Source organism: Leptonychotes weddellii, chromosome 2 (genome assembly GCF_054177405.1).
Source record: "Leptonychotes weddellii isolate Sample4059 chromosome 2, ASM5417740v2, whole genome shotgun sequence".
Lineage (NCBI taxonomy): Eukaryota > Metazoa > Chordata > Mammalia > Carnivora > Phocidae > Leptonychotes > Leptonychotes weddellii.
Genome location: NC_138370.1, coordinates 160,401,363 through 160,427,188, shown reverse-complemented (window position 1 = coordinate 160,427,188; position 25,826 = coordinate 160,401,363). Strand labels below are relative to the sequence as shown.

At 38.9% G+C, this 25,826-nt stretch overlaps 1 protein-coding gene across 2 annotated transcripts in view; it reads right to left on the bottom strand.

Annotated features, from left to right (window-relative positions):
* Positions 1–13,985, bottom strand: part of SEPSECS (Sep (O-phosphoserine) tRNA:Sec (selenocysteine) tRNA synthase) — a 37,024-nt gene extending 23,039 nt beyond the window's left edge. The window contains exons 1-6 of one of the 2 annotated variants that reach the window (XM_006744594.3): positions 13,546–13,985; positions 12,583–12,737; positions 9,846–9,964; positions 9,368–9,526; positions 6,112–6,265; positions 3,124–3,226 (exon numbers count right to left, since the gene is read on the bottom strand). In XM_006744594.3, coding sequence (XP_006744657.1) covers positions 3,124–3,226; positions 6,112–6,265; positions 9,368–9,526; positions 9,846–9,964; positions 12,583–12,737; positions 13,546–13,659 — 804 coding nt within the window. In that variant the 5' untranslated portion in view covers positions 13,660–13,985. The other variant, XM_031040498.2, reaches the window with a different exon arrangement.
* Positions 13,986–25,826: the final 11,841 nt, after the last annotated feature.

Sequence of the window (25,826 nt, the reverse complement as noted above, 5' to 3'; positions counted from 1 at the left end):
TTAAGTACTGCTTTTCTTCTTTTAAGAAATGCTCATTTTGGAAGGTAATACAGTATCTGCAACAATACAGTAACTATTTAAATATCACTCACCCACCTTAAAGTGTTATTTTCTGGCTAAAATTTTAGTAAAACCACCTCACAAATGAAGAGAAGCGATGACAAAGTAGGACATTCGTGATGTACAACTCCAACAGCACCTTTTACATCAGATCCTGGGGCTCACTGTCTTTGTCTTAATCTCTCCAGTTATGCTGCCAAAGTTTCTAGTATTCAAAATTATACTGTGAGCACAACACCACTAAGGACTTCTGGGTTAAATATATAATATTTGAGTAAATGTTTTGGAGCCACAGAAAAGATCATTATGAAGATTTTATAGGCATGTGGGGAGTACAGAAATATAATCTATAAAAATTAAATATATTTTTTGCACAAAGTTTAAAAAAAGTAACATTAAATGTACACAATGACTTTCACTATGTAAAAAGCAATACACATATAAAAAAAGAGAAAAGAGTGAACACATAAATTATTAAGGGTATTTGTTAGGGTATAGGATCATGAGTGATCTACTCCTTCCTCACTTTCTGAACTTTTAGTAATGCTGATATACTTAACTTTCATAAGATTTGAGGCTGCTAAAAATTAAAGAGGAAAGAGGGAAAAGGGAGAGGAGAAATAAAAACAAATCACTGAAATAAAATGTTTTTCAAGATTTCCAGTATAGAGGGCGCCTGGGTGGCTCAGTTGGTTAGGCAGGAGTCCTGGGATCAAGCACCGTATCGGGCTCCCCACTCAGCCCAGTGAGGAGTCTGCTTCTCCCTCTAACCCTCCCCCATCCCGTGCTCTCTCTCTCCCACTCTCCCTCTCTCAAATAAATAAATAAAATCTTAAAAAAAAAATAAAAAGATTTCCGGTCTAGAGAATTATACAACCTTTCTCAGCTATCATTCTCATTGGAGAAAATCTAGTCTAGAATTACAATGAAAAAGTTCCTTAAAAAGTTAAGGAATAATGGAAAAGGATACAAAAGAAATGATAAATAGTCTTCCTCTGACATAACATGCCTACCAGCCACTCTACCCCTGGACTTCTTATGTTATGTAATCTACTTCCTCATTGGTTAGGCTAATTTGTGTTGGGTTTCTGTTACCTGCAGCCAACTGCATCCTAACTGGTACAACCTTTGAGTAAAGAAGTTAAGCAAATCAGTTAATACTATCATATAAACTACATTTATATGAGAAATGATACTAGTACACTCCAAAAAAAATTTTTTTACCAGCTAGGATCTACTGGAATAAGAAGCATTCACCATTGCACTGGAGAAGGCCGCAGATAATCTGTGAAAAAGTCTTGCCCACATAACACAGACCACATGTGTATCCAAACTGAGTATGTGATTAACACCATTATGCACATAAATTATGTAACTCATACATGGATAATATCTATCCACATCTTAACACAGTATAAATAATCACTGTAAGTAGATATAATATTTCATTTATTCATCCAATTTTTTTCAGGAACCAGTTACAGAGTATCAATTATGTACCAGAATCTGTCTTAAGTATTGAAGACACAAGAGTGAACAAAACAAAGTCCTTTCCCTAACAGAATCTTAATTCTAGTTACTATCAATAACTAGACAATAAAAAAATAAACATATCAAATGGTGAGATGTGCTATGGAGAAAAGGAACAAGATCAACATCAATTTTAAGAAGCAGCCAAATTTTCCACACCACTAGGTAAGAAAAAACATTGTCAATTAACATTATAAGATACAACTGAATCTAAGACACCCCAGTTTTAGAGATATTATAATGTGGAAAAATATGTACCTTAAAATAAAGGAATATGATATAAAATAGGAAAAGGGAGACAGAAAATGCAGGCAAGAAAAAGGAACCTGTAAGTTTAGATAGGTGTCTGAGAGAGGTAAGAAGCCACGCAGCTCTCCAGAAGAGAGTTTCACTGTGAGGAAGGAACAAGAGCAAAACCAGGGCAGTGGGCACACCCAGGACACAATGGAGGAACAGAAAAAATGTGCCCAGAGACAGCAGGTGAGAGAGAAGGCAGTAGTAAATGAAACTGGAGAAGGTGCAGAGGCCTGAATACACAAAGGCTTGCAGGCCATGGCTATGACTCTTATTCTGAGCAGGATGGGATGCCCAGACGTTATTTTCAAAATAAGAATCTAAAACAGGGGTGCCTGGATGGCACAGTCTGTTAAGTGTCTGACTCTTGGTTTCGGCTCAGGGAGTGATCTCAGGGTTGTGGGATCGAGCCCTGCGTCAGGCTCCATGCTCAGCCCAGAGTCTGCTGGAGATTCTCTCTCCCTCTGCCCCTTCCCCCAACATGCATGCGCGCGCGTGCTCTCTCTCTCACTAAAATAAATAAATCTTTAAAAAAAAAAAGAATCTGTGGGGTGCCTGGGTGACTCAGTTGGTTAAGCGTCTGCCTTCAGCTCAGGTCATGATCCCAGGGTCCTGGGATGGAGCCCCCAGTCGGGATCCCTGCTCAGCGGGGAGTCTGCTTCTCCCTCTCCCTCTGCCTCTGCCCCTCACCCCACTCCTGCTCTCTCTCTCTCGCTCCCTCAAAATAAATAAATAAAAATTTCTTTAAAAAAAAGAATCTAAAACAGATGACTAGGATCTGGTTGATGCTTATAAAAACAAAATCATAACATTTTTTTAAAACCCGCCAACTCCACAGTTAAACACTAAAATGTTTATAAATGAAGCCATTTCCAGCCTAGGATAATAAGGTTAAGTGATTCCTTAAATATGGAATAAATCATCAATATAGTTTTAAAAATACAATAACCCAGTATATTAGAAAAGTGAGAATACTGGTAATGAAATAATCTCAGAAAGCTAAACAAATAAGCTACTAAGTATTTCTCTGTTGGTCCTGACCAAAGCTACCAGTCCAATTACCAGCAAAGAAGAGTGGCTTCTACTATATGGATATTAGATGCCAATTTCTAACGCTCCATGAAGTTGAAGATGCCAGAAAGTTGATTTTACTCTATTAAGTAGTAAGAAAAACAAAGGAATAATCTTGTGGTGTGTTAAAATCATTTTTTCTTGACATATCTTTTTAAACTCTCTTACCTGCTGGATGAGGTGCATACACTTTGAAGACTGCACTCCATAAGCATTGTTGACTATATGGGGAATGCCGTAATTAGCACAAATCACAGCCAGTTCTTCTAATCTACAAACATAAATATTCAACAGAAAGACATATTCCTACTGTGCTTTTATAAATTACAGTGTGAGAACTTTTTTAATTCAATAGTTATTCTTAATGTATACTAGGAAAAAAATGGGAAAACTGAAATTTCTACAGCAGTAGTTTAGCATAAAATTCAGCAGCAGGCACTTTAGGATAAACCTAAAAAAGCTTTTAAATTAATGTTACCAATAAATGGGAAAACGGGTATTTATAAAAATCTGTATAGATGGTAGCTTTTAAATCACTTTAAAATTTCCTATATAAAAAGCAAGAAGCAGATTATAATGACCCCTTAACAAGGTGGTATGTCATTTTTAAATGCTTTTGGTTGCTTATCATACTAAAGCTAATAGCTGCAAAATAATTAGCATGTCTTGAAATCTTAAGAAATCTTACATTTAACATCTCATAAAGTAAAAAATACATTTTCAAGTAGACTTTAATGTATTAAAAAATACAGAACATTAAAATGTTTCAGTACCAAAATAACATTTTCCAACAACTTGCAAACTAAAGAATCTTTTAACTAGCTGCTGGTTTTAAATTCACTCTTATTTTTCATTTGACACTCCTTATATTAAAACAATTTGAGAGTCTAACTCTATGCAAAGCAAGGTAATAAATTTCAATTGGAGTGTAATAAATGACGTTCCTTTGCAAAATCAAATACTACTTGTGACTGAGGCCATTTCTAATAGAAATGTCTTTACATGCTATGAAGCTAAAACTAAATCCTATGATTTAATAAAGTTAATTTTTTTAAAAAATGTTCTTTCTACAATATAAAGAATTTGGAAGCAAAGCAATAAAAGTTCTTTCCCATAAGGATGTATTTCAAATATATATTATATAGTTTTATTATTTGTTTTTGCAAAATACATATTCTTTTTTAGATGCACATTATGTTTTTGAAGTACAGATAGGAATGACATTATTCATCTGTCAGAAGTTTTCAATTTACTTCCTTAAAGTATTATGAACTAAAAAGTCATTTTATCATTCATTTTCATAAACCTTACAAATTGACAGAGAAACATTTCTATTACTCAAATTAATCAGATATTGTTTTTAAAAAATAGACTTTCTGGGATACAAACAAGTATTTTCTTCATAGAAGTCACTTTTATATGTTTGTGTACTAATAAAAGCATTTCTTAATAACAAAGCTCCTCGAAAGGAAGATGCTATAATAACATAAAGTACTATTTTTAAAAGAAAAAAAAATCACTTGTGAGTTGTTTTAAATATTCAGAATTCATCAAATCTGCTAATATTTAGAGGATGTATAAAGGTATTTAATGAAAGGCAAGGAAAGACAAAAAATATTTTCCATGTGGATCAAATTGTATTGTAACTTAGCAGCCAATTTAAGATGTTTGTCAGGTAGAAATGATAACCTTTTTTTTTTTTTTAATATCCTTTGACTGATTTTGCCCCACAATACTCTGTCCAATTAATTAACTGATAAAGACAACATATATATACATATACCTATTCAAGTTAAGACTATAAAGAATAAGCTTAATGCAAAGAAATCAAAATATATTTTAAGTTTAATAAAATCAGAAATTCAAACATATTACTAATAACTGTGCATCGCTATTTTCCTAAAGTTCACTTTTATCAGAAACATTCATTATATAACACAACGAAAAAGTGGCATATGAGAATTTTGCTGATAAAAACCTTTGTGATTTTTTCCCAAAGGAGAGATAATACATGTAAAAGACTTAACCCTATACCAAGTATACTGACATCTAAAAAAAAAAAACAAAATGAAACAAAAACTATCCTCAAGCATAAACAATCTAACACCATACCCATATGCTGTTTTTGGAAATGTGACTTATTTCTATCACATTAAAATTTTTTGAGATAGCAAAATCATCAATGAAGAATGAACAGAGATGTTTATATAATATTTCAATGCAAATTTAAAAACTGATTGGTAAGTAATGAATAAACAAGGAAAGCATACACAATATAATCTTGAAATGGAATTCAGAGTCACAAATGAAACAAGGTAAATTTTCAAGAGCATGGTCTTAAAACTGTCTCTTAAAACATGCCTATAAAATAATAAACAGTAACATACATTCATTAATGCCAAATTGTGTGATTCCATGAATTAAAACTAAAGTATAACTTGATCTTAAAAAATAGCCCAAAGTCAATATAGTTTTTACAAATTATTAGCACTTATGTTCAAAATGTTAAAATCAAACAAAGAGCTGCTGTCAAAACTAGAAATCTGTATTACTATACCCAAACCTATTACAATTTCAGAATAAAATTTGTGGATATCCTTTAGAAAAGTAAACATTTGCTTTTTTTCTTTTTGCTTTTATTTTCTTAAATATATGCATTTTTCTCAAAATGCAAAGACAGCCACTGTCTACGTTTAAGTGTACATGTGAGTTAATCTTCCAATTAAAAAATTCAAAAGGCAATAAATAATCCTAAAATTTCCTATTCAAAAAATCTGTTAATCTTACATAGGAAAACTAACCATAAAATCAAAGAAATGGAGACAGCAATGAAAACAAGTAAATCCAACATTATGCTTAGAAACTTCTACTTAAATAATGAGGAAAAGATGCAAAGAGATCAGAAATAGAAAAAAGCAAGAAAATAGAGATGCTCTGTGTCTACACAGGTTATAAAGGGATCTCCACTTGGTATTAGTTTTTTTCCTTCTTCCGTATTAAATTTTTATTTTCCCAAACCACCATGCTGTTTCTCCACTAGTCCATTCACCTATTTACTGCCCAATGTTACTTAAGCATCTTTGAGAATGAGTATATCTGCATTTCGTTTAAAAGACCCGATGAACACCTAAAGGACAATATTTGCAAATGATTTACCTATCAGGCACCCTTGGAGCAAAACAGGATGTAGTGGAATGAACACACAGAATGGAATCAGGCCCAAGTTCCCGAACTTTAGCCTCCACTGCTTTCAGGTCTGTGCGCAGCTCGTCACCTTCTAAAACATTCTCTATCACCACAGGCTCAAAACCTAACCAAGCCAATCAGAAATCAAAATGTTAGATAAACTAAAATAAGGGAAGATCCTGGAACTCTACAAAGCAGTGCTATTCCACACAAGAACTCCAAATCTGGTCAGTGAACCCTCCCCAAGTAATAAAGACCTGGCTCAATACTGGTAGGAGTCAAAAGCAGGCCAAAATAATGTGAAGGACTAGTAGACCACAATTAGGACCACAAATCTATTTAACACTTAGATATGACTAGAAAGACTAATTCTGGGAAGGAAAACAAATGTCAAATAGAGACCTATAAAAGTAATAACACAGTCACTGATGACAAAAAGGATCATTTGGTACAATTCAATTTCAGACCACAGAAAAGTAAATCTACTCATTTCTCCGGCAACATTTCATTTTTAGGTTCACTTTATTTCAGAGATGGACAAGAATAAAAATATAATTCAAGTACTAAAACCAATCACAATCATCAACTTAATATTTTACTCCTAAAGAAAAAGTAATGAATTTTAGTAGCCTAATGATTACTGACCCATCCCATAGTTCACAAGGGCCTTCTATATAATTTAAATATAAACACTATTTCTCAATTTTCAGTTGAATTAGCACATGATCAAACTAGCACCTGATCAAAGGTCTGCCCAAATAATAACTATGTAATCTTGTATGGTGCATATTTAGGTGTCCATAAACTTCAAGAGTTTCCTGTGCAATATATAGACTAAACAATGCCCAAAGCACTTAGATAACTAAATATTTCATAATGCTAGTAAGTACTTAGGGTAAAAGTAAAATCTAATTGCTTGATTCTTACAAACTGGATAGAAAATAAACCTGGGAAATTTTACATGTAAAGTTATTATGTAGTCACATCTGCAGTCTTCCCAAATAGCAAATCTATAGCAGGCTGGACTCATACATTTAGGGGCTATAAGAGATTTAGAAACCATTTAGCTCAACTAACTCATTTCAAAGATAAGGGAGCCAAAGTTCAGGAAAATTAAGTGGTTTCCCCAAGGTCACACAGCAAATTAAAGCAGTTATGAGCAAGTAGTTTTCTTCTATGTTTTATAACCCATGTCAAGTTATCTGCATTCTATCTATAGAAATATAAAAACCTGGCCACTATAAAATGATCAATTATGTTGGTTCAGAGATGTCCAGGTTTTATATCTATACCTTCATAGCTTTTAAAACAAACAAAACTTAAATAAGTAGTGCTTCCTAATGACAGCTAATTTTCTATTATTTTTCAAATTCTCTAGACCCAACCCTATTTTTGCTTTCAAACATTTATAATGCAAGGTTTTTTTGAGAATACAACTATCTTGCTTCCTAAGAATATAGGCTATCCTAAGAAAGGATAAACTGTAAATTTAGTACAAATCCTAAGATCTTTTGGAAAATTTTCCAATTTTTCAATATGGCAATCTTTCCCGTAAGTTTGGTAGTAGTTCTTTGGTTAACAGGATGTAAATAAACAGACTGGACAACTTTATACCACTTAAAGTAAATGAGTATATCTTTTGAAAGTCTATCAGTTTCTACTATATGTCATAATTATGAATCCCTTCACATGAATTTCTTTAGGATTATTTATGCGGTTTAATTACAGGCCAATATAGTTCACTTCATATAACATACTGAAGCTATTCAAAATTAACCTTAAATTCTCAAATTCACCTTGACTTAAGCAAGCTAAATACTAAAACACCAACGTAAAGTTTTTGTCTCACCTCTATGTAATGATGCCTGGGTCCTTACACTCCGATTTATGGTAATAATTTATATGTATTCTACTTATGTATATACAATCACCATTCCTGAAGCCCCTTAGCACCCTTTATGCTCCAGGGATTACTGCTGGGTATTTCATATGTCATCCTGCTTAATATCAAAACAATTTTATGACAGGTAATCACATCCCCATTTCAAAGAATAGGGACATACGATACAGCCATCCCACTTCGGAGTATATATCCCAAAGAATTCAAAGCAGGGACTCAAACAGGTATTTGTGCACCCATATTCACATCAGCATTATTCACAAGAACCAAAAGGTGAAAGCAACCCAGGTGTCCATCAATGAATGAAAGAAAGAACAAAATGTGAGATATAAATATATACAGTGGAGTATTAACCTTAAAAAGGAAAGAAATTCTTGGGCGACTGGGTGGCTCAGTCGTTAAGCGTCTGCCTTCGGCTCAGGTCATGATCCCAGGGTCCTGGGATCGAGTCTCACATCGGGCTCCCTGCTCGGCAGGAAGCCTGCTTCTCCCTCTCCCACTCCCCCTGCTTGTGTTCCTGCTCTCGCTCTCTCTCTGTCAAATAAATAAATAAAATCTTAAAAAAAAAAAAAAGGAAAGAAATTCTGATACATGCTATAACATGAATGAACTTTAAAGATATTGTGCTCTATGAAATCAGCCAGTCTCAAAAGGACAAATACTCTATATTCCGCTTACAAATACTCTATATTCCACTTTAAAGATACTGTGCTCTATGAAATCAGCCAGTCTCAAAAGGACAAATACTCTATATTCCACTTACATGAAGGACCCAGAGTAGTCAAGTTCATAGAGACAGAAAGTAAAATGGTGACTGCTAGGAACTGGCAGTAGTGGGGAGGGAGGAGTTATTGTTTAATGGGTAGAGATCCAGTTTAAGAGGATGAAAACGTTCTGGAGATGGTGTTACCTAATGATTGCACAACCTTGTGAATGTATTTAATGTCACAGAACCATACATTTAAAAATTATTAAAATTGGGGCGCCTGGGTGGCTCAGTCAGTTAAGCGTCTGCCTTCAGCTCAGGTCATGATCTCAGGGTCCTGGGACTAAGTTAGCATTGGGCTCCCTGCTAAGCAGGGAATCTGCTTTTCCTGCTCCTTCTGCCTCTTCCCCCTCCCCTTATTCATGCTTGCTCTCTCTCTCTCAAATAAATAAATAATTTTTAAATAAATTAATTAAAACTTATTAAAATAGTAAATCTTATTATGTATATTTTATTACAATAAAAAGGTGGAATAGGAACACAGTTTCTTTTTCATTCATCTACCTCTATATAAAAAGGGTGAATTTTCTACATTATATATGTCATTTCTCTTCTTTTACCTGCAGTGATCATGGATTTAAAGCAGGACTTCTGGTCTATTCTCGGCCATATAATATACTTTGCCTTTGGTCTTTTGTGTCGTAATGTTAAGAAACACAAGGTTAGACTCATACCAGTTGCCATGGGAACTACAAAGCAGTTGGTCACTGTAGGGACACCTAAAAATAAGAAGTAAAGGAGAAATTAGTTATTCCACTGAAAAACCAGCATCCTTCTTGAAGAAATGATAGAATTCTTCAATCAAATATAAGAGTTATAGACAGTGCTTCCTCTGTACTCGACCTCAGGAAGCTCACTGCCAAATTCATCCTCCAGGCTTATGGCTCTGATTTTCTATCTTTTTCTAAAGGGTTTTTAAAAATATGTCTTTTCAAGAGCCATTTAGAACCTGTTTGGAAAGAGGCATTAATAAAAGATATTAAGCAAAGGTGTGTGTGGCTGGTCACCCAAAAGTATTATGATTAATATAATACATACCAGCCAACTTTATGATGTCCAGGACCAAAGAATTGGTAATTCTGTTCAAAAGGCTAGAACCTGCAGCTTTTGGCTGCACAGCAGAAATATCACCCGATCGTCCAATTCCATGAATGAACCTAAGCAAAAAATGGGCCAACAACTGAACAAAAATATTTGGTGTTCTAAGTAATCCACTGTATAAGTATACAGATACAATAATCAAAAAAACAGCAGAAGCAACACTTGACTATTACAGATACATTTCATAAACTATTAATAATGTAAAAATACCCTAAATTGAAACAAATTCATCAATTACATTGCGGTAGCTAGTCTCCAAAGATGGCCACCATCAATTCCTTTTCTCCCTATGCCCACACACTACTGCCAACATCAAGAGATGGAATCAAATTCCTCTTCACTTGGATCTGCACTGGCTTTAGTGACTTGCTTGGCCAGGAAGAATCTAGTGGAAGTGATGTTCTGGAATTTCTGATTTAGGTCAAAGAAGCCTTAAAGCTTCACCTGGCCTCTTGAAGGGCTTGCTCTTGTGGGAGCTCCCGCCTATAATCCAGATGCCATGCCAGATCCCACCTGCGGAGGCCATCTGAGCTCCCAGCGGTCTAAGTGAGTCAACCTGGATAAACTGCCCAGTTGAACCTAATGACTAAACTCTCAGCCAACATCTGACTACAACTGCATGAGAGACTGGAAGCAATAATCATCCTGCTTAGCCCAGTTAACCCACAGAACTGTGAGAGATAATACTAAATTACTGTTTTAAGCCACTAAGTTTTGAGGTGGTTTGTTAGCAGGAATGGAAAACCAGAATATATGCAACATTAGATTCCCTTCTTTCTTTCCATTTCCTTAACCAGAGCAGTGGATTAAGTTCCAATGGGGATGAGCTGCTATTTCAAATACAGCCTTAATTTAAAAAATATTACAGGTGTGGGGCACCTGGGTGGCTCAGTCATTAAGTGTCTGCCTTCGACTCGGGTCATGATCCCAGGGTCCTGGGATCAAGCCCCGCATCGGGTTCCCTGCTCCATGGGAAGCCCGCTTCTCCCTCTCTCACTCCCCCTGCTTGTGTTCCCTCTCTTGCTGTGTCTCTCTCTGTCAAATAAATAAAATCTTTAAAAAAAAAAAATATATTACAGGTGACCCTTGAATGGGGAGGCTAGGGGAGGCCTGCACAGTCAAAAATCTATGTATAGGGATGCCTGGGTGGCTCAGTTGGTTAAGCGACTGCCTTCGGCTCAGGTCATGATCCTGGAGTCCCGGGATCGAGTCCCGCATCGGGCTCTCTGCTCAGCAGGGAGTCTGCTTCTCCCTCTGACCCTCCCCCCTCTCATGCTCTATCTCGTTCTCTCTCTCAAATAAATAAATAAAAAGAGAAAAAAAAAATCTATGTATAACTGATTCCCCCAAAACTTAACTACTAATAGCCTATTGTTGACCGGAAGCCTTACCAATAACATAAACAGTTGATTAACACATATTTTGTATATGTATTATATACTGTTTTCTTACAAGAAAGCAAGTTAAAGAAAATGTTATTAAGAAGATCATAAGGAAGAGCAAATACATTTACAATACTGTCCTGCGTTCATTGAAAAATATCCACTTGTAAATGGACCTGCAAAGTTCAAACCCATATTGTTCAAGGGTCAACTGTATATACTCCTTGAAAATCAGTGTGCAAATCCATTCATTTTAAATTAGATGACATTATACACTTGCAAGATACCTCTGAATATTTTTCAAAATTAAAAGTTTGTTTGTACTTTATAGTTAGATCAGAAATCCGTCACTCTGCGATTATCAGAGAACACTAGTGTCATATTTCATCACCACTGAAACCTAATGTACGAAGCATTTTTTTTACAAATATTATAAATCATGTTATCAGCCCATTTTAACCACGAATTTTTCATCCAAGTTCTAGATTCATTATCATTAGTTCTGACTGCAATGGTTTTGTTGAAATAAAATTCTACTATCCACAGGAAAATTTCACCACTGAAAATTTCAAGACAGGAGTTTTTAAAAGTTTACCTATATTTCACATAAAACTGGAAGAACAGAGAAATGATATTTGGAAACACTACCAATTAAATGGTTAGATTGATGAAAAGCTTTCTAAAATATTGCAAAAGAAAAAAGTGACTTAATAATCTTAAATCAAGTTTAGCATACCTTTCCTGCATCTACTGCAACAAAGAAAACTATTTATAAAATAGGATTCAGTTTAGATACTGATGAATATTTTAAAGTTCTACCTACGTATCATTCTCTAAAAAAACTTGCAATGTCAGAAAAGAAATACAGCAAACTATAAACAACCTTAACATATTTTAAACTCTTACAACCAAACAGGCTTATTATGTTAAGTGTATAGGCAGTATTGTTATTAAACACCCAGACATGACAGGATAACTAGAACCTTCACCGGACTGTCTTGAAAAAGCAACTACTCAAACTGTTTCCATCTCCCTGTTGCATCTGGTTTATATGCCCATTTGAATAGGGAAGAAGTAGGTCACCAACAGATATTTTATAATTTAATATGATTAGTATTAACACCATGGTTTTTAAAAGAAAGAAAGAAAGAAAGAAAAGAAAGAAAGAAGAAAGAAAGAAGAAAGGGAAGGGAAGGAAGGGAAGGGAGGGAAGGGAAGGAAGGGAAGGAAGGGAAGGAAGGGAAGGAAGGGAAGGAAGGAAGGAAGAAAGGCTTTCTACTTTAAAAATATACCTGTAATGACGCCGAGCAACTAAGGCAGATGCCACTCTCCCTTCCCTTTCTCCCACACCACAATTGCCCAGGAAATTGTTGCTATCCATGATTGCAAGTTCATGTAAAAAAAGTTCAAGTGTACTTTCATCCCAACCATCCTCTGGACACTTGCCCTGAAAAAAAAACAAAAGCAAAAACAAACAAAAACTTTTATTTCAGAAAACCATCCCCTAGAACCGTACTTCAATGAATTTTTTAAAACTCTGCAATGTGTATTTTGCCATGCTTCTTGCTTTCTCAACTTCAGACATAAATTCAGCACAACGAAGAAACCTCAAAGAGGCAAAACATTTGTTAACACTGCATTACAATTATCTACAGATTCTCAGAAGGGATAATAAATGAATACGATGACATTTACTCAGTTTGAAGTTGCAGTTAAGGTAACTGAAAACCAAAAACCGTATCTTCAATAACGATTCTTCACACCGGACTGCTAAGACTACGGCTTGTCAAACTTGAGTGCAATTAAAATTCGGGGTACTGGCAGGAACGAGACCTGCGAGGTTCTGCAGCAGTTCTTGGTTCGAGTTACTATATCCTGGTTTACAAACACAAAGCGTCCCCCTTGGAAGTAGTGAAAGACGGAAGATGCGAACTTTGCCCTTCTCGCAAACAAAACAGTAAAGCAACTGGGACTTCCCCTCCCTTCCACACCCCGAAGTTCGGGAAAAACAGGACTCAAAATCCGGACTCCCACAAGCTCCCTAACAACACTCTCTGGGTTTTGCTGGTTTATGGTGAGGCTGAGGAGCTGAGCGCAAGTCAGCACAACGCACGCCAAGCTGCGAGAGACTCCGGGGACAGGTCTCAACCGACAGACGGGAGCGGGTGGGCAGGACGCAGGACTAAAAGGGCGCTGGGCGGAGCCAGAGGCTGTGGGGGGCGCGGCAGCTGGGGAGGGACCCGACAGCTCGGTACCTTCTCCAGAAGCAGCCGTATGAGGTGCTCATGCGAGCGGCGGGCCTCACAGCCCTGTCGCACATAAGCCGGCGACACCAGCCGCTCGCCCGCCGCGAAGCTCTCGCGGTTCATTTCGGCGGTGGCGACAGTGGCGAGGGAACACTCGACACACGCCGTACGCGCTTACTGAACCCAGGATGCAACTCGCCGCCCGGACGGTACGGCAAGGCCTTGGGACAAAAATCTTGTCTCGCTTCTGCACATGCGCAAACCGCCCTAGCTTGTGCTCCAGAAACCGTGGACTTGATCATGCGCGGGGGTGTCCGTTGCGTTTAGCCGGTGTAGGAGAGTGTTCCTGAGACGGACTTGAAGGAAAATTTTGCATTTGTGCAGAGGGGCTGGGGAAAGTAAAGGGGAACTGTGTGGGCTCCTCTGCAGAAAAACTTCGTAGCTTACTCTGTCTTCCAACCCCGTTGAATGGTGAGATTTGCGCAGTCTGTGCTTCAGTCTTACACCGTATCTCTCATATTCTAGAATCTTTCATCCTTACTTTCGTAGGTCTCAACATGTTCTATTGCCTGACAGCCCGCTATGAAATAGCAGAGCCTCACTCCTTTCATCCTCTGCACTACAGAATTTTTAGCCCCAGCACTTATCACCCACCACCTGACTTTACATTTTTTTGTACCCCACACCCACACACCTATGGATGTAAACTTCCGAAAGATACGGACTTGGTTTTCGCTGCTGTGCCCCCCCCCCCAAGCGCCTAGAACGGTGCCCAGAATATAGTAGGGGCTAAAAAAAAATTTTCATACTGAATTAATAAATAGCTCTGACCATTGAACAACCTAGCGCTCGGTATGGGAGATACAGAAATGAAAAGGTAGGATCCCTGCCTCCAGTTTCCTTGCACTCTTCTGCTTAGGTGAGCCTACAGTAATTCCGGACCTTGTTCGTGTTCAGTGGTGTGCTGGAGTCCACTCGAACTGGTTCATACTTGCTTTGCAAGAGCTGATTGTTAAATGTTCAGGAATTTTGTGAGCTGGTTTTAAAATACAGCTGCTTTTTGGGCGCCTGGATGGCTCAGTTGGTTAAGCGACTGCCTTCGGCTCAGGTCATGATCCTGGAGTCTCGGGATCGAGTCCCGCATCGGGCTCCTTGCTCAGCGAGGAGTCTGCTTCTCCCTCTGACCCTCCCTCCCTCATGCTTTCTCTCTCTCTCAAATAAAGAAATAAAATCTTAAAAAAAAAAAAAATACAGCTGCTTTTTAGCAATAGATTATGTAAGTTTACAGTAAACTATATGAAAGGCAAACGTGGTAAATACACAAACTTACACTTCCTACTTATGTTTTCTACACTTTACTGTTATCTGCACTTTTGAGATCATTTACATCTCTTGTATCTGGACAGTGGAAATACAGCATAATGGTGTACTGCTGCATATGTCTTTCCAACTCCCTTTTTAGTGGCATCATGTTGGAAGTTTGAAATTGGCCATGGTGGGAGTATTTACACCGTGGAAATCAACAAATGCTGCAGATCAGGCTCTGACCTCCCTGCCACTCCCAGGAATGTTTAGCTACATGTTTCCAGGGTATCGATACCCACCATTTGTCAGCCTGGCACTTGTCAAACTGCATTCCAGATGTTAATTTTCTGTTTTCCTCAACTAGACTGTGAGCCGGTTTGACAAAGGCAATATTTGATATCTGTGTTCAAAGCACAGAACTAAACACATAATAGATATTTGACAAATATTTATTAATGATAGACCATTTGAGAACTTTGTAAAATTACACAGAAAGATAAACCACAAAAATAATGAGAATTTAGCTTATTTTTTTAAGTAAGCATCAACCTTTAAACTTGTGAAGAGTTCTTACTCCCCAAATACAACTATTCTTGCAACTTCTCCTTTGGGAAAGCCTTCAAAGCTGATTTGGGGATCACAGGCAAATGTGCAAAAATCACAAGATCCATCTCATTACTGAGTGGACACACTAGGTTTCTGAGCCAGCAGTTTCTCTCACCTTCTTTACTGGTCTTAATTTGGAAAAATCTTTGTTTCTGGAAACTAAATCCATCATCAAGCTCTGCCTTCATATAAGTTATTTAAAAAAAAAATACAGGCTCTGGAGGCAATTGTGAAAGAAGTGTTCTGAAATTATTTTCATCCATTCTCTCACCCAAGGAGTACTTAGTGAGCATCTAATATCTTTAATAGGGCAACATCAGAATAATTTCATTGCCCTTATAAGACGTAACATGGTTAAAAATAGATCCAACATTCATAGGTCTGAATTTTGCTTGTGTTAACTAGTTGTGTGACTTTGGATACATTACTCATATTCCCTGAACTTTGCTTTCCTCACTTGTAAAACAGAGACATGGAGGAGATCGTTATGATGATTAAATGAGATGTAATTGCACAATGCCATCTTCCCTTGATAGACTGGATAAGGACCAGACCCTGTCTGAGAGGATAAGTACCCCCATCCATAATCTCTGCAGCAAGTAGCCCAGGAAGCCAAACCAAAACCCCTGCAGCAATCTTGCCAGAACAGTTAGGACTCAGCTGATGCCTGCCAGCTTCCCAATTTTTTCACTCACTTCCAACTCAGGACCAAGCAGAGAAAGCCAAATATGCTCTCCCTAAACCAATGATCTAAGATGCTCTTTTCTAATTAGCCTACCTCCATCTTCCCCTTGCCAACAACCGCCAATCAGAGCACATCTGAACCCTTGCCATTTTTTCACCATAAAGCTTTTCCACTTCCCTGGCTGCCCTTGAGTCTGCCAAATGCAAGTGATGGTGACTAACTCCCTTGCCCTAGCAAGCTCTGAATGAACAGTCTCTGTTTATTACTTGGGTGGTCTTTGTTTCTTGCCACAGCTTTCCTGGAGACTCCACTGAGACACGGTCTGCACTGTCCATCACCATGGACCCCAGCCTCTGACCCGATGTGGTCCCCACAGAGGACCCTTGTACCTTGCTGCGTGTGGCTTGTCACATCTGTGCCAACATCATCAGAGCTGGGTCTGAACTCTGCTATCTTTGCATTGAGTTCCTCAGCTATTTATTCTACTTACGCTATCCTGGGTGGAATCAGGCTATTCTTTTTCATCCTTTTTGGGGGGCTCTCTTTTGTACTTTTATTTTGTATTGTGTTATCTGAAAGTACTATTTGTCATAAGAAGGAGAATGATAGGGTAGAACACAGACATAGGCCCTATAAGCCTGTTGTTCGAGCCAGCCTCACAGACCAGTGAGTTTGCAGTTCTCACCAGATGGGCATCCATTTGGACAAACTTCACCATCGGCCACTAGTAAAACTGGGTGAGGCACTCCTTCCACCTTGATTTTTTTTTTTTTTGTCCTGAGAATTTGCCTTTAATTCAGAGAGAGGGCTCACTCCACTATTCTACCTGCCAAGGGGTCAGTGTTTGGAGGGGGCCAGCCCTCAGGTGGGGGGGGGTGGGCCTGACACACAATGAACACAAGCATCACTTTCAACCAAGCTTTGCCGGCTCTCCTGGGGTTATCCAGGCCTAAATCCGCTCCTCCTCCAGGAAAAACTGCTGCTTCTTATATGTTTTGTCATTACAATCCCAGTTCTGGTGGCTAGCTCTCTAAGTGGAATAACTTCAGCTGTGGCCAGTCTGTGGAACATTTGACTTGAATAAATTTTGTATTTAATAGGCACCCTAGAAAAGAAGGGGAATTAGAATTTCTTAGGTCAATGGACAGCAGTTTTTAATTGGTATACAGAAGCCTCCAAAAGAAATTCTGGTTCAAAAATTATTTCATTAAAAGATACTTTGGCCAAAGCTAGTGAGCAATTTGACAAGCCTAAGCAACAAGGAACTAGACTCATTTCCTAGTAAATCCTCCCTCTCCTTGTCCTCCACTTGCCTCCCTATATCCAATTTCGCTCTTCCTCTTTATCCTTCTCATCTCTGTCTTTCATCGCTTCTGTCAACTACGTCTGTCTCTTCCTCTTGAGCAGACCCTGTATGTTTTCCCAAGGACCTCCTAACACCATAAAATGTCAGTTGCTTAATGATCCATCTCTCTTATGAGCCAGATATGCAGGTAACTGTAGAATTTAAACTTTGGACCCAAGATGAATTAAGAGCTATAGTTAAGGACCTCCCTACAAGACCCCCAACAAGACCAGCAACTATTCCTAGAACAATTCTTTTGGGTGCATATGATTCAGGGTTACCTAACCTACATCAGCTTATACATATGTTGGTCAGGACCACAGATGCTAAATCTTGAATAGCAAAAGCTGATTGGATTGACCCAGGATTGGATCTATAGGATCTCGTTGTCCATAATGAAGCTAGGGTCAAAAAAAAAAAAAAGGCCTGAAAAGTAGGGCAAAGCCTCTCACCAGTAGTATCCCTAAACATTTCCAACAAAAATTGATTGGACCATAATTTAATCATGAAAACAGAAAAATGGTAAAAAATATATATATATAAGAGATTTTTGTGCTAGACTAGAAAATCCCTCTGACAACATTCGGGAGTTCACAGAGGTGTCAGTGTAAAAACAGCCCTTTCATCTCAATCTGTCAATGGAGTTAAACCTGAAGCTGAAGCCTGATTCAAAAATAGAAAAGGAAATAGCACCTTTGCTGAACACTTGTTAGACATTTTAAGAAGGGTTTAGAATAAATGGGTGATGGGTATTAAGGAGGGCACTTATTGTGATGAGCACTGGGTGTTGTATGTAAGTGATGAATCACTAAATTCTACTCCTGAAACCAATATTATGTTAACTAACTAGGATTTCAATCAAAATTTGGGGGAAAAAGAAGGGTTTAGAATAAAAATGAGACAGAATCTAAAATTATGATCTTGCAGATCAAACAGCTAGGGGGCACAGCTCCCAAGCAACTATTTTTGACAAGAAGGGACACTGGCAAAAAGAATGTCCCGTCTTACAAAAGAAAAACCAGGCACAAAGAAAAACCCTCAATTCTGATCAAAGAGAGTACTCTGAAGAAGGAAACAGCTCTCAATATCCTGACTTACCCTTAAACACTCAAGTTGGATAAATATAGATGGTCAACCTAATCAATTCCTAGTAGATAAGGCTACTACTCTTACTACATTAAACCCCTTGCCTTGCTCAACGTCTTCCTCAGAGTAAACATACACAATAGGTCTTTCAAACAACCCCCAGATTTTTTCGACCTGCTAGTCCTTAACTGTAGCGCTTGCACCCTTGAATGAAAAACATTACCTTTTGCTCTGTCATAGCACCCCTGCAAATTTAATAAGGAGAGACTTACTCTGCAAATGGAATTGTAATATTAAATGCTCAACAGAGGAACTATTAAGGTTCCAGAGGACTCCTCTATTCGTAATCAAGTTGTATCTGTTTTATATATATATATATATATGCCTTTGTCCTCCCAGATAAAAATCTTGCCATCATACCTGACTTTCTGTGACCTTCAAAGTCCCCTGATGCAGAAAAAATAATTGGAGCAGAAGCCAGAAAGTAGATAGATCCTACCAAACTGCTACCCAACATCTCCAATATCCCTTGAAGCCAGAAGCAAAGGAAGGATCCAAAGCTATAGTTGAAGGTCTTATATCCAGGGGCACCTGGGTGGCTCAGCTGGTTAAGTATCTGACTCTTGATTTCACCTCAGGTCACGATCTCAGGGTCATGATCTCAGGGTCGTGAGATGGAGCCCGGTGTCTAAGCTCTGCATTCAGTGAGGAGTCTGCTTGAGATGCTCTCTCTCCCTCTCCCTCTGCCCCTCCCCTAAATAAAATCTTTGAAGGTCTTATATCCGAAGATCTTCTCCGACCGTGCACTAGCTAGCCCTTCTAACATTCACTCTTGCCAGTAAAGAAACCAAACAGGTAAGGATTATCAATTTTTTCAAGACGTCACAACAATCACTAAAATTTTTGTCCCTTGCTTCCCACTAGTACCTAACCCAAATATCATCTTGGAATAATTCTACCTAAATTTAGTTGCTTTCTTGTAGTCGATCTTTGCTTTGCCTTTTTCAATGTGCCAGTCAAGGAATGCATATTGCATTCAGTTATCATGTCTCCTTTGTTTCCTTCAGTCTATTATAATTTCTCAGATTCTTCTTGTTTTCATCGACTATGACAATTTTGAGGAATACTGGTCAGGTATTTTCTAGAACGTTCCACAATTGGAGTTGGATATTTTCTCATGGTTAGACTAGGGTTATTGGTTTTGGAGAACACCACAGAGGTGCAGTGTCCTTCTCATATCAGGTGTACATGATATTCAGATGACTTAATCACTTATGGTATCCTAGATTGGATTCTGAAGTGGAAAGAAGACACTAATGAGAAAACTAGAGAAATCCAAATAAAGTCTGAAGTGTGGTGAAGAGTATGTGTCAAGTTGGCTTCTTAGTTTTGGCAAATATATTATGGTAAGATAAAATTAACATTAGGGGAAACTGGGTGAAGAGTATGTGAGAAACTTCTGTTTTATCTCTGTAATTCTAAAATTATTCCAAAATAAAAAGTTTATTTTTAAAAAATGAAGGGGACATTTTCAGATAAAAACGGAGAATTTTCACCAACAGAACACCATGAAAGGAAACCCTAAAGGGAGTCCTTAAGGCAAAAGGAAGATGGTTTCAGATGGAATATCAAATGCAAGATGGGTAAAAAGCAACAAAAATGGCAAGTTAATTGTGAGTGAATGTAGGTTAATATTATCTATAGAAAAAAAACTACAGTAACGTGTTGAGGGGTTTATATATGTATAGGATGAAAGCACTTAATTGACATTTAATTACAGAGGGGCTTAGTAAATAGAGTTGAAGTGTTCTAAGGGCTTTGTACTCTTAGAGTGGCCCATGGAGGTTATTAGAAGGGAGAATCTTGGCCTTTCTGCAGACTTGCTAAGTCAGAATTCCCATTTCAACAGAGTCCTCTGTGATTTATACACATTAAAATTTGGGAAATTCTGTTACAAAGCTATTTGTATTGTCTCAGAAGAGAGTAAAAATATCAATTGCCATTAGATTTTTGCAAATGTAGAATTTATTTTGTAATCTCTAGGGTAAGCAGTAAAGAAATAGTAAAAGATTATATAATTTCCAAATGAATACAGAAAAAAAGAAAAATAATATGAGAGGTTCAAAAGAAGGCAGGAAAGAGAAAAAGAAATGGGTAGACACATAGAAACCAGTATTAAATATAAGTGAGCTAAATATTCCTTTTAGAAGATGATGATTATCAGACTAGATTTTTAACAACAAAAGCAATTACATGCTCTTTACTGAGAACACATCTAAAACCAAAAGCTATGAAAAAAATTAAAAGTTGAAAGGAAAAGAATGGGAAAAGATATAACTTGGAAATATTAACAAGAAAGCCAGCATAGATTACTAATATTAGATTTTAAAAGTATATTTTAAGACAAATGGCGTTACTAAACATAAAGAGGAAACTTCATAATGATAAAAGATTCAATTCACCAGGAAGATAGAATATTTCTAAATTTGCATATACATAATAACATAGTTTTAAAATACATAAAGTCAAAGCTGACAAAAGGAAAAATAGACAAATTTACAGTCATACTGGGATATTGAACTGACAGTAAAAGTTAACCCCCAAACTAGTAAAGATACGGAAACACCATGTTTAGTACCTTGACCTAATGTACACTCATAGAACACTATATCAAACTGCAAAGCATACATTCTTTTCAAGCTCACATGAAACATTTACCAGAATTGACTATATCCTGGGTCATTCAAGTCACAACAAATTTCAAAGCTGTGAAATCAGGCAAAACACACTCTCTGACCTAATGCAACTTAGCTAAGGATCAATAACAAAAATAAGGCTTATTTGGAAATTAAATGTAATCCATATATCAAAGAAAATTTATAGTAAAAATTAAAAAGACTTTTGAACTGAATGGTAATAAAAAACACCACGTATCAAGATTTACAGGAAATAGCTAAAACCACACTTAGAAGGAAACTTTAAAAGTATACAGTAAGGGAGTGGGGTAAGTCGGGGGGGAAAGCATATAGTAGAAAAAAAAAAGGCTTAAAACTTTCTGAGCTAAGATTTTATCTCAAAATCTAGTAAAAGAACAGAAAATAAACCCAAGAATATGGAAGGAAAGAAATAAGAAAGACCAGAAATCAGAAAAATAGAAAACAAAGAGGAGATTAGCAAAACCATTAGTGGTTTCTGTGAAAAGAAAGCTACAGGTAAAGTGAGGAGAGTCCAGGTCCAAAGGCCAGGGGAGCTGCAAGAAGGCAGTGTGGGGGGGAGGTTGATGGGCAGCGAAGGGCCAGGGAGGGAGAGCAGGGGCCAGATTTTCAATGAGAGATTTGAAGTGAAATGCTGTACGTTCTAGAGGAAATCCCCATCTTCCATCTCCCTGTGAAATGCTTAGTAAAATAGTCTTTTCTTGTTAATCCACTCTAGGTTTGGGTCTATTTGGGGGATGCCTTGAAGCGCTAAATCCTGCTGTCAGGGCGGTCCCAGAGTGAAATACAGGCAGTTCAAAAGCACTTGGTCCTTGGATTTACACTAATAAGCATTCGTACGGAGCCCCTCTGCTAGGCGCAGCTCTAACTTTACCTGCAGTGGTTCATCCAGTCCTCCCAGCAACACTACAATGCAGGTATGAGTATCCTGTCTCCATTTTACAGCTAGGAAGCTGAGTGTCAGAAAAGCCGGGCAGGATGGCACCTCTGGTCAAGGGAAATAGCATTGTGAGCAGGCTTCTGACTCCAGAGCCTGAACTCTCTCCCACTCCCCCACCCTGTCAGTACGTAGTATCAGGGCTCTGTCCACTGCGATGTGGATGGAATAACAAGAGCAGAACCAGAACGGGAGAGAGGGCAAGCTGCCCAGAAGTGTACTGAGTCACAAAGCCCATTAAACTGCGTGAACAGAGGAGCACCCCACCATAGTGGTGCCGGGATTCCTTGAGGCTGAAAGTGCGGAGGGCATCATAGACACCTCTGCTCCAGCATCACTCACACCTCATCCATCAGCAATGTCATCATGCCTCACCCCACCCATTTCTCTCCACGTCCCATGCCACCACCTGGACCAGGCCTCTGCCATCTCTCGTTGGACAAATGCAGTGGTCTCTCCGCTTCCACTTTGGCTTATCACCCCTGATCCCACTCCAGTCCCCACTCAGCAGCGAGAAGTACCTTTTAACTATATATCAAATCACATGCTTCCCCTTTAAAGTTTTCCCATCACACTGAGCATGCAGTCCAGACTCCTGATCTTGACCTGTAAGGCCCTGCAAGGTCTGGCCCCCCACTGACACCGAGCACTGTTCTCCCTCAACTGGTGAGCTCCCACCTCACTGACCTCCCTACAGACCCTGAAACACACCTGTTTCCTTTCTCACCTCAGGACCTATCCACATGCTCTGCCTGCAGCCCTCAGTGATTTTGCCCTCTTCATTTTGCATGGCTGGCTTCCAGTTCCCCTTCAGTATAGATGTCACCTCATCTGAAAAGACTTCCCTGAACGTCTTATCTAAGCGGGAACTTAATTTGAAGTAAATGCTATATATATTCACTTAAAATTCTTTTATGAATTGATTGCTTATGTAATGTCTAGATGGAAGCTTCTGGAAGCTTCTATTTATTCACCTACTCTTCCTAGCACTTAGCGGAGTGCCTGGCACATGGGATGCATTCACAAACATTTTTCAATGGAGAAACGATAAGAATGGGTTCCAAAGATTGTTTATCATTTGGTGGTTGCTGAATGAATCCAGGTGAGGAGAGAGGACAGAAGGCAGACACCGGGGAACAAATCGGTGACATCTCAGATTATGAGGGCATTTTGAATTGTGGAGGAGATATTTTCCATTGGCAGATGCAGATAAATAAGGACCGTGCCATTTTGTCATTCCATTCACATGTGTTCCAGAATGTTTGGGGTAAGGGAAATGACAAGTGTCTTGAGAAGCATGGCAGGATCTGGCTGTCATCAACCTCATTAATGAGGCCTTTTAAGCAATTCGAAGCAAAATAACTTTCACACCAACATCAAGCTTCAAAGAGCAGTTGGAAGGAGGGAGGGAATGGGGGAAGAGCAGAATCAGTAACTAGGTTGCTCAGAGAAGTCTCCTGTGATTAGGGGGAAAAAAAGTAGTAATTACATTTTGCTGAGACTCAGAATTCAGAAAGCTTGGTCTCGCCTTCATCTTCTCTATTTCAGATGGAGAGAGATGAAATAAAAGTCGATGTGGATGTAGCAGAAGGTAATTTAAGACCTTCCCTGGGATGAGTAAAGCAGTTCTCTCTCCAGAGGGTGGAGAGGTAGGTAGAGAAAGCTGCCTCTGAGCTCTAAAACTGCGGAGATGGAGATAATCCCCTGTAAAAGCAGGAGCAAGAGAAAAGCTGCAGGAAACTTGTCAGGGGTCTGTGAACTGGCCCAGAGCCTGGGGCTTGCTGACACTTGAAAGAGAGTGAGGACGAGTTTCCCAGGCCTTTGACACAGAGAGAGGGCGGGTGGTAGAGCCGGGATAATGGTGAGTGGTCAAGCAGCGTTGGGGACAGCGGCTCTGGAATCAGACAGATGGAGTCCATAACTGGCTCTTTTTATCCTCCCCACAAGTTCGTGCGAATTACCCAATCTCTCTAGGCCCCAGCTTGCGTCTCTGCAAGAGGGGCATCATAATAGTGAGGGGAAGGCAATGAGGGATGGCAGGGGCTTAGCCCAGCATGTGGCCCAGAGGAGCGCTCAGAAAATGTGACACCATGATCTCTGCTATTACAGCAAGTCGTGGTCATGGTAGTGAGGAAGCCACTGGACCCGCGTGTGGACTGGCTCGCTCAGCTTCCTTCTCGAGGACCTTACTTGAGGCTGGATAACTACAAACTACATTCTCCAAACTCCTTCCCAACGAGCATTCTAGAAGCAAATTAAGTGTAGCCCATTAGATGTACAGGCATGAGACTTGGAAGGTGGAGGGCATTTTCTTGCTTCTTTCCACTGTGTTGTCATTGGCAAGCAAGGCAGCAGAGACGTGAGGGTTTTTAGGGTCTGTCCTCTGGGTGTCCAGAGGCAGTGTGGCTTCCTGACACAAGAACGGTCTCAGGGATGGCTTCTTGGCCCCATTGCCCCCACGGTGGTCTGCGAGGTGGTAGCTCCCTCGGTGGGTCAGTTCTGCAGTATTCTGGGAGGCAGTTCTAGAAGCCCAGTCTAGAGTCCACATCTCTAGACCTAAAGATTTTGTAAACGTCTCACTCCCTACGCAAAGTCCCTTCATAGTTAAAATATCTAGAGTCTTGTCTGTTTCCTGCACTCAATCCTAACTGCTACTCTAGGAGTTTGCATTTCTTTCCTTCAGAATCTCACTTATGTACCACATTTTTTACAAGTGAAAAACAAATTTAAAGCGTCCATTCACTTCACCAAAAATAAATAATTATTTTGCCTGTGTTATTCACACCTACAGAAAGACTGACGAAATGCCCTATCCCTGAGTAACTAAGCCGAAGGCATTGTCATCCCCTATGACAGCAGCCCAAACTGCAATCATAATTCTGGGAAGGGAATATAAGAGTCAGAGTTACCAGAATACAGTCAGCTTCACAATCCTAAACCAAGGAAGTGAAGCCCATTCAATACTGACTTTCCTATGGAATGCTGAAAACAGAGACGTTGAGAGAAAAGAATTTGTCCGGTATTGCCCGAGAAAGATGGAGCACTGACGACTCAATATGAGTCTTCCCATTGGCTTGGCAGATTCAGCCTTTTCATCAAGAATGACTCATCATGCCTCACTGGTGACTGTATTACTTAAAAATAGCCACTCCCGGGGTGCCTAGGTGGCTCAGATGGTTAAGCGTCTGATGCCTTCGGCTCAGGTCATGATCCCGGGGTCCTGGGATCAAGTGCCGCATCGGGCTCCCTGCTCCTTGGGAGCCTGCTTCTCCCTCTGCTTCTCTCTCTCTCTCTCTCTCTCTGTCTCTGTCTCTCATGGATAAATAAATAAAATCTTTAAAAAAAAAATAGCCACTCCCTTTGCAATGGGCTCAGATTGTTTTTGGAAAGGGGCAGGAACCAAACACAGTCTGCAACCTTCTCACCTTAGTTTTCCTATTGATAAAAGATCATGCTGACCATCTGACACTTATGCTGGTGTGGTTATCCCTTCTCTATCTCCCCAAACACTAATAAGTTAGCATTCGAGACTTTCTTCAAGCCTTGTGAGTCTGAAATCATCGTAGCAATGACTCAGTTCTACAGAGCCTGAGAACCATTTCTACGGAGAAC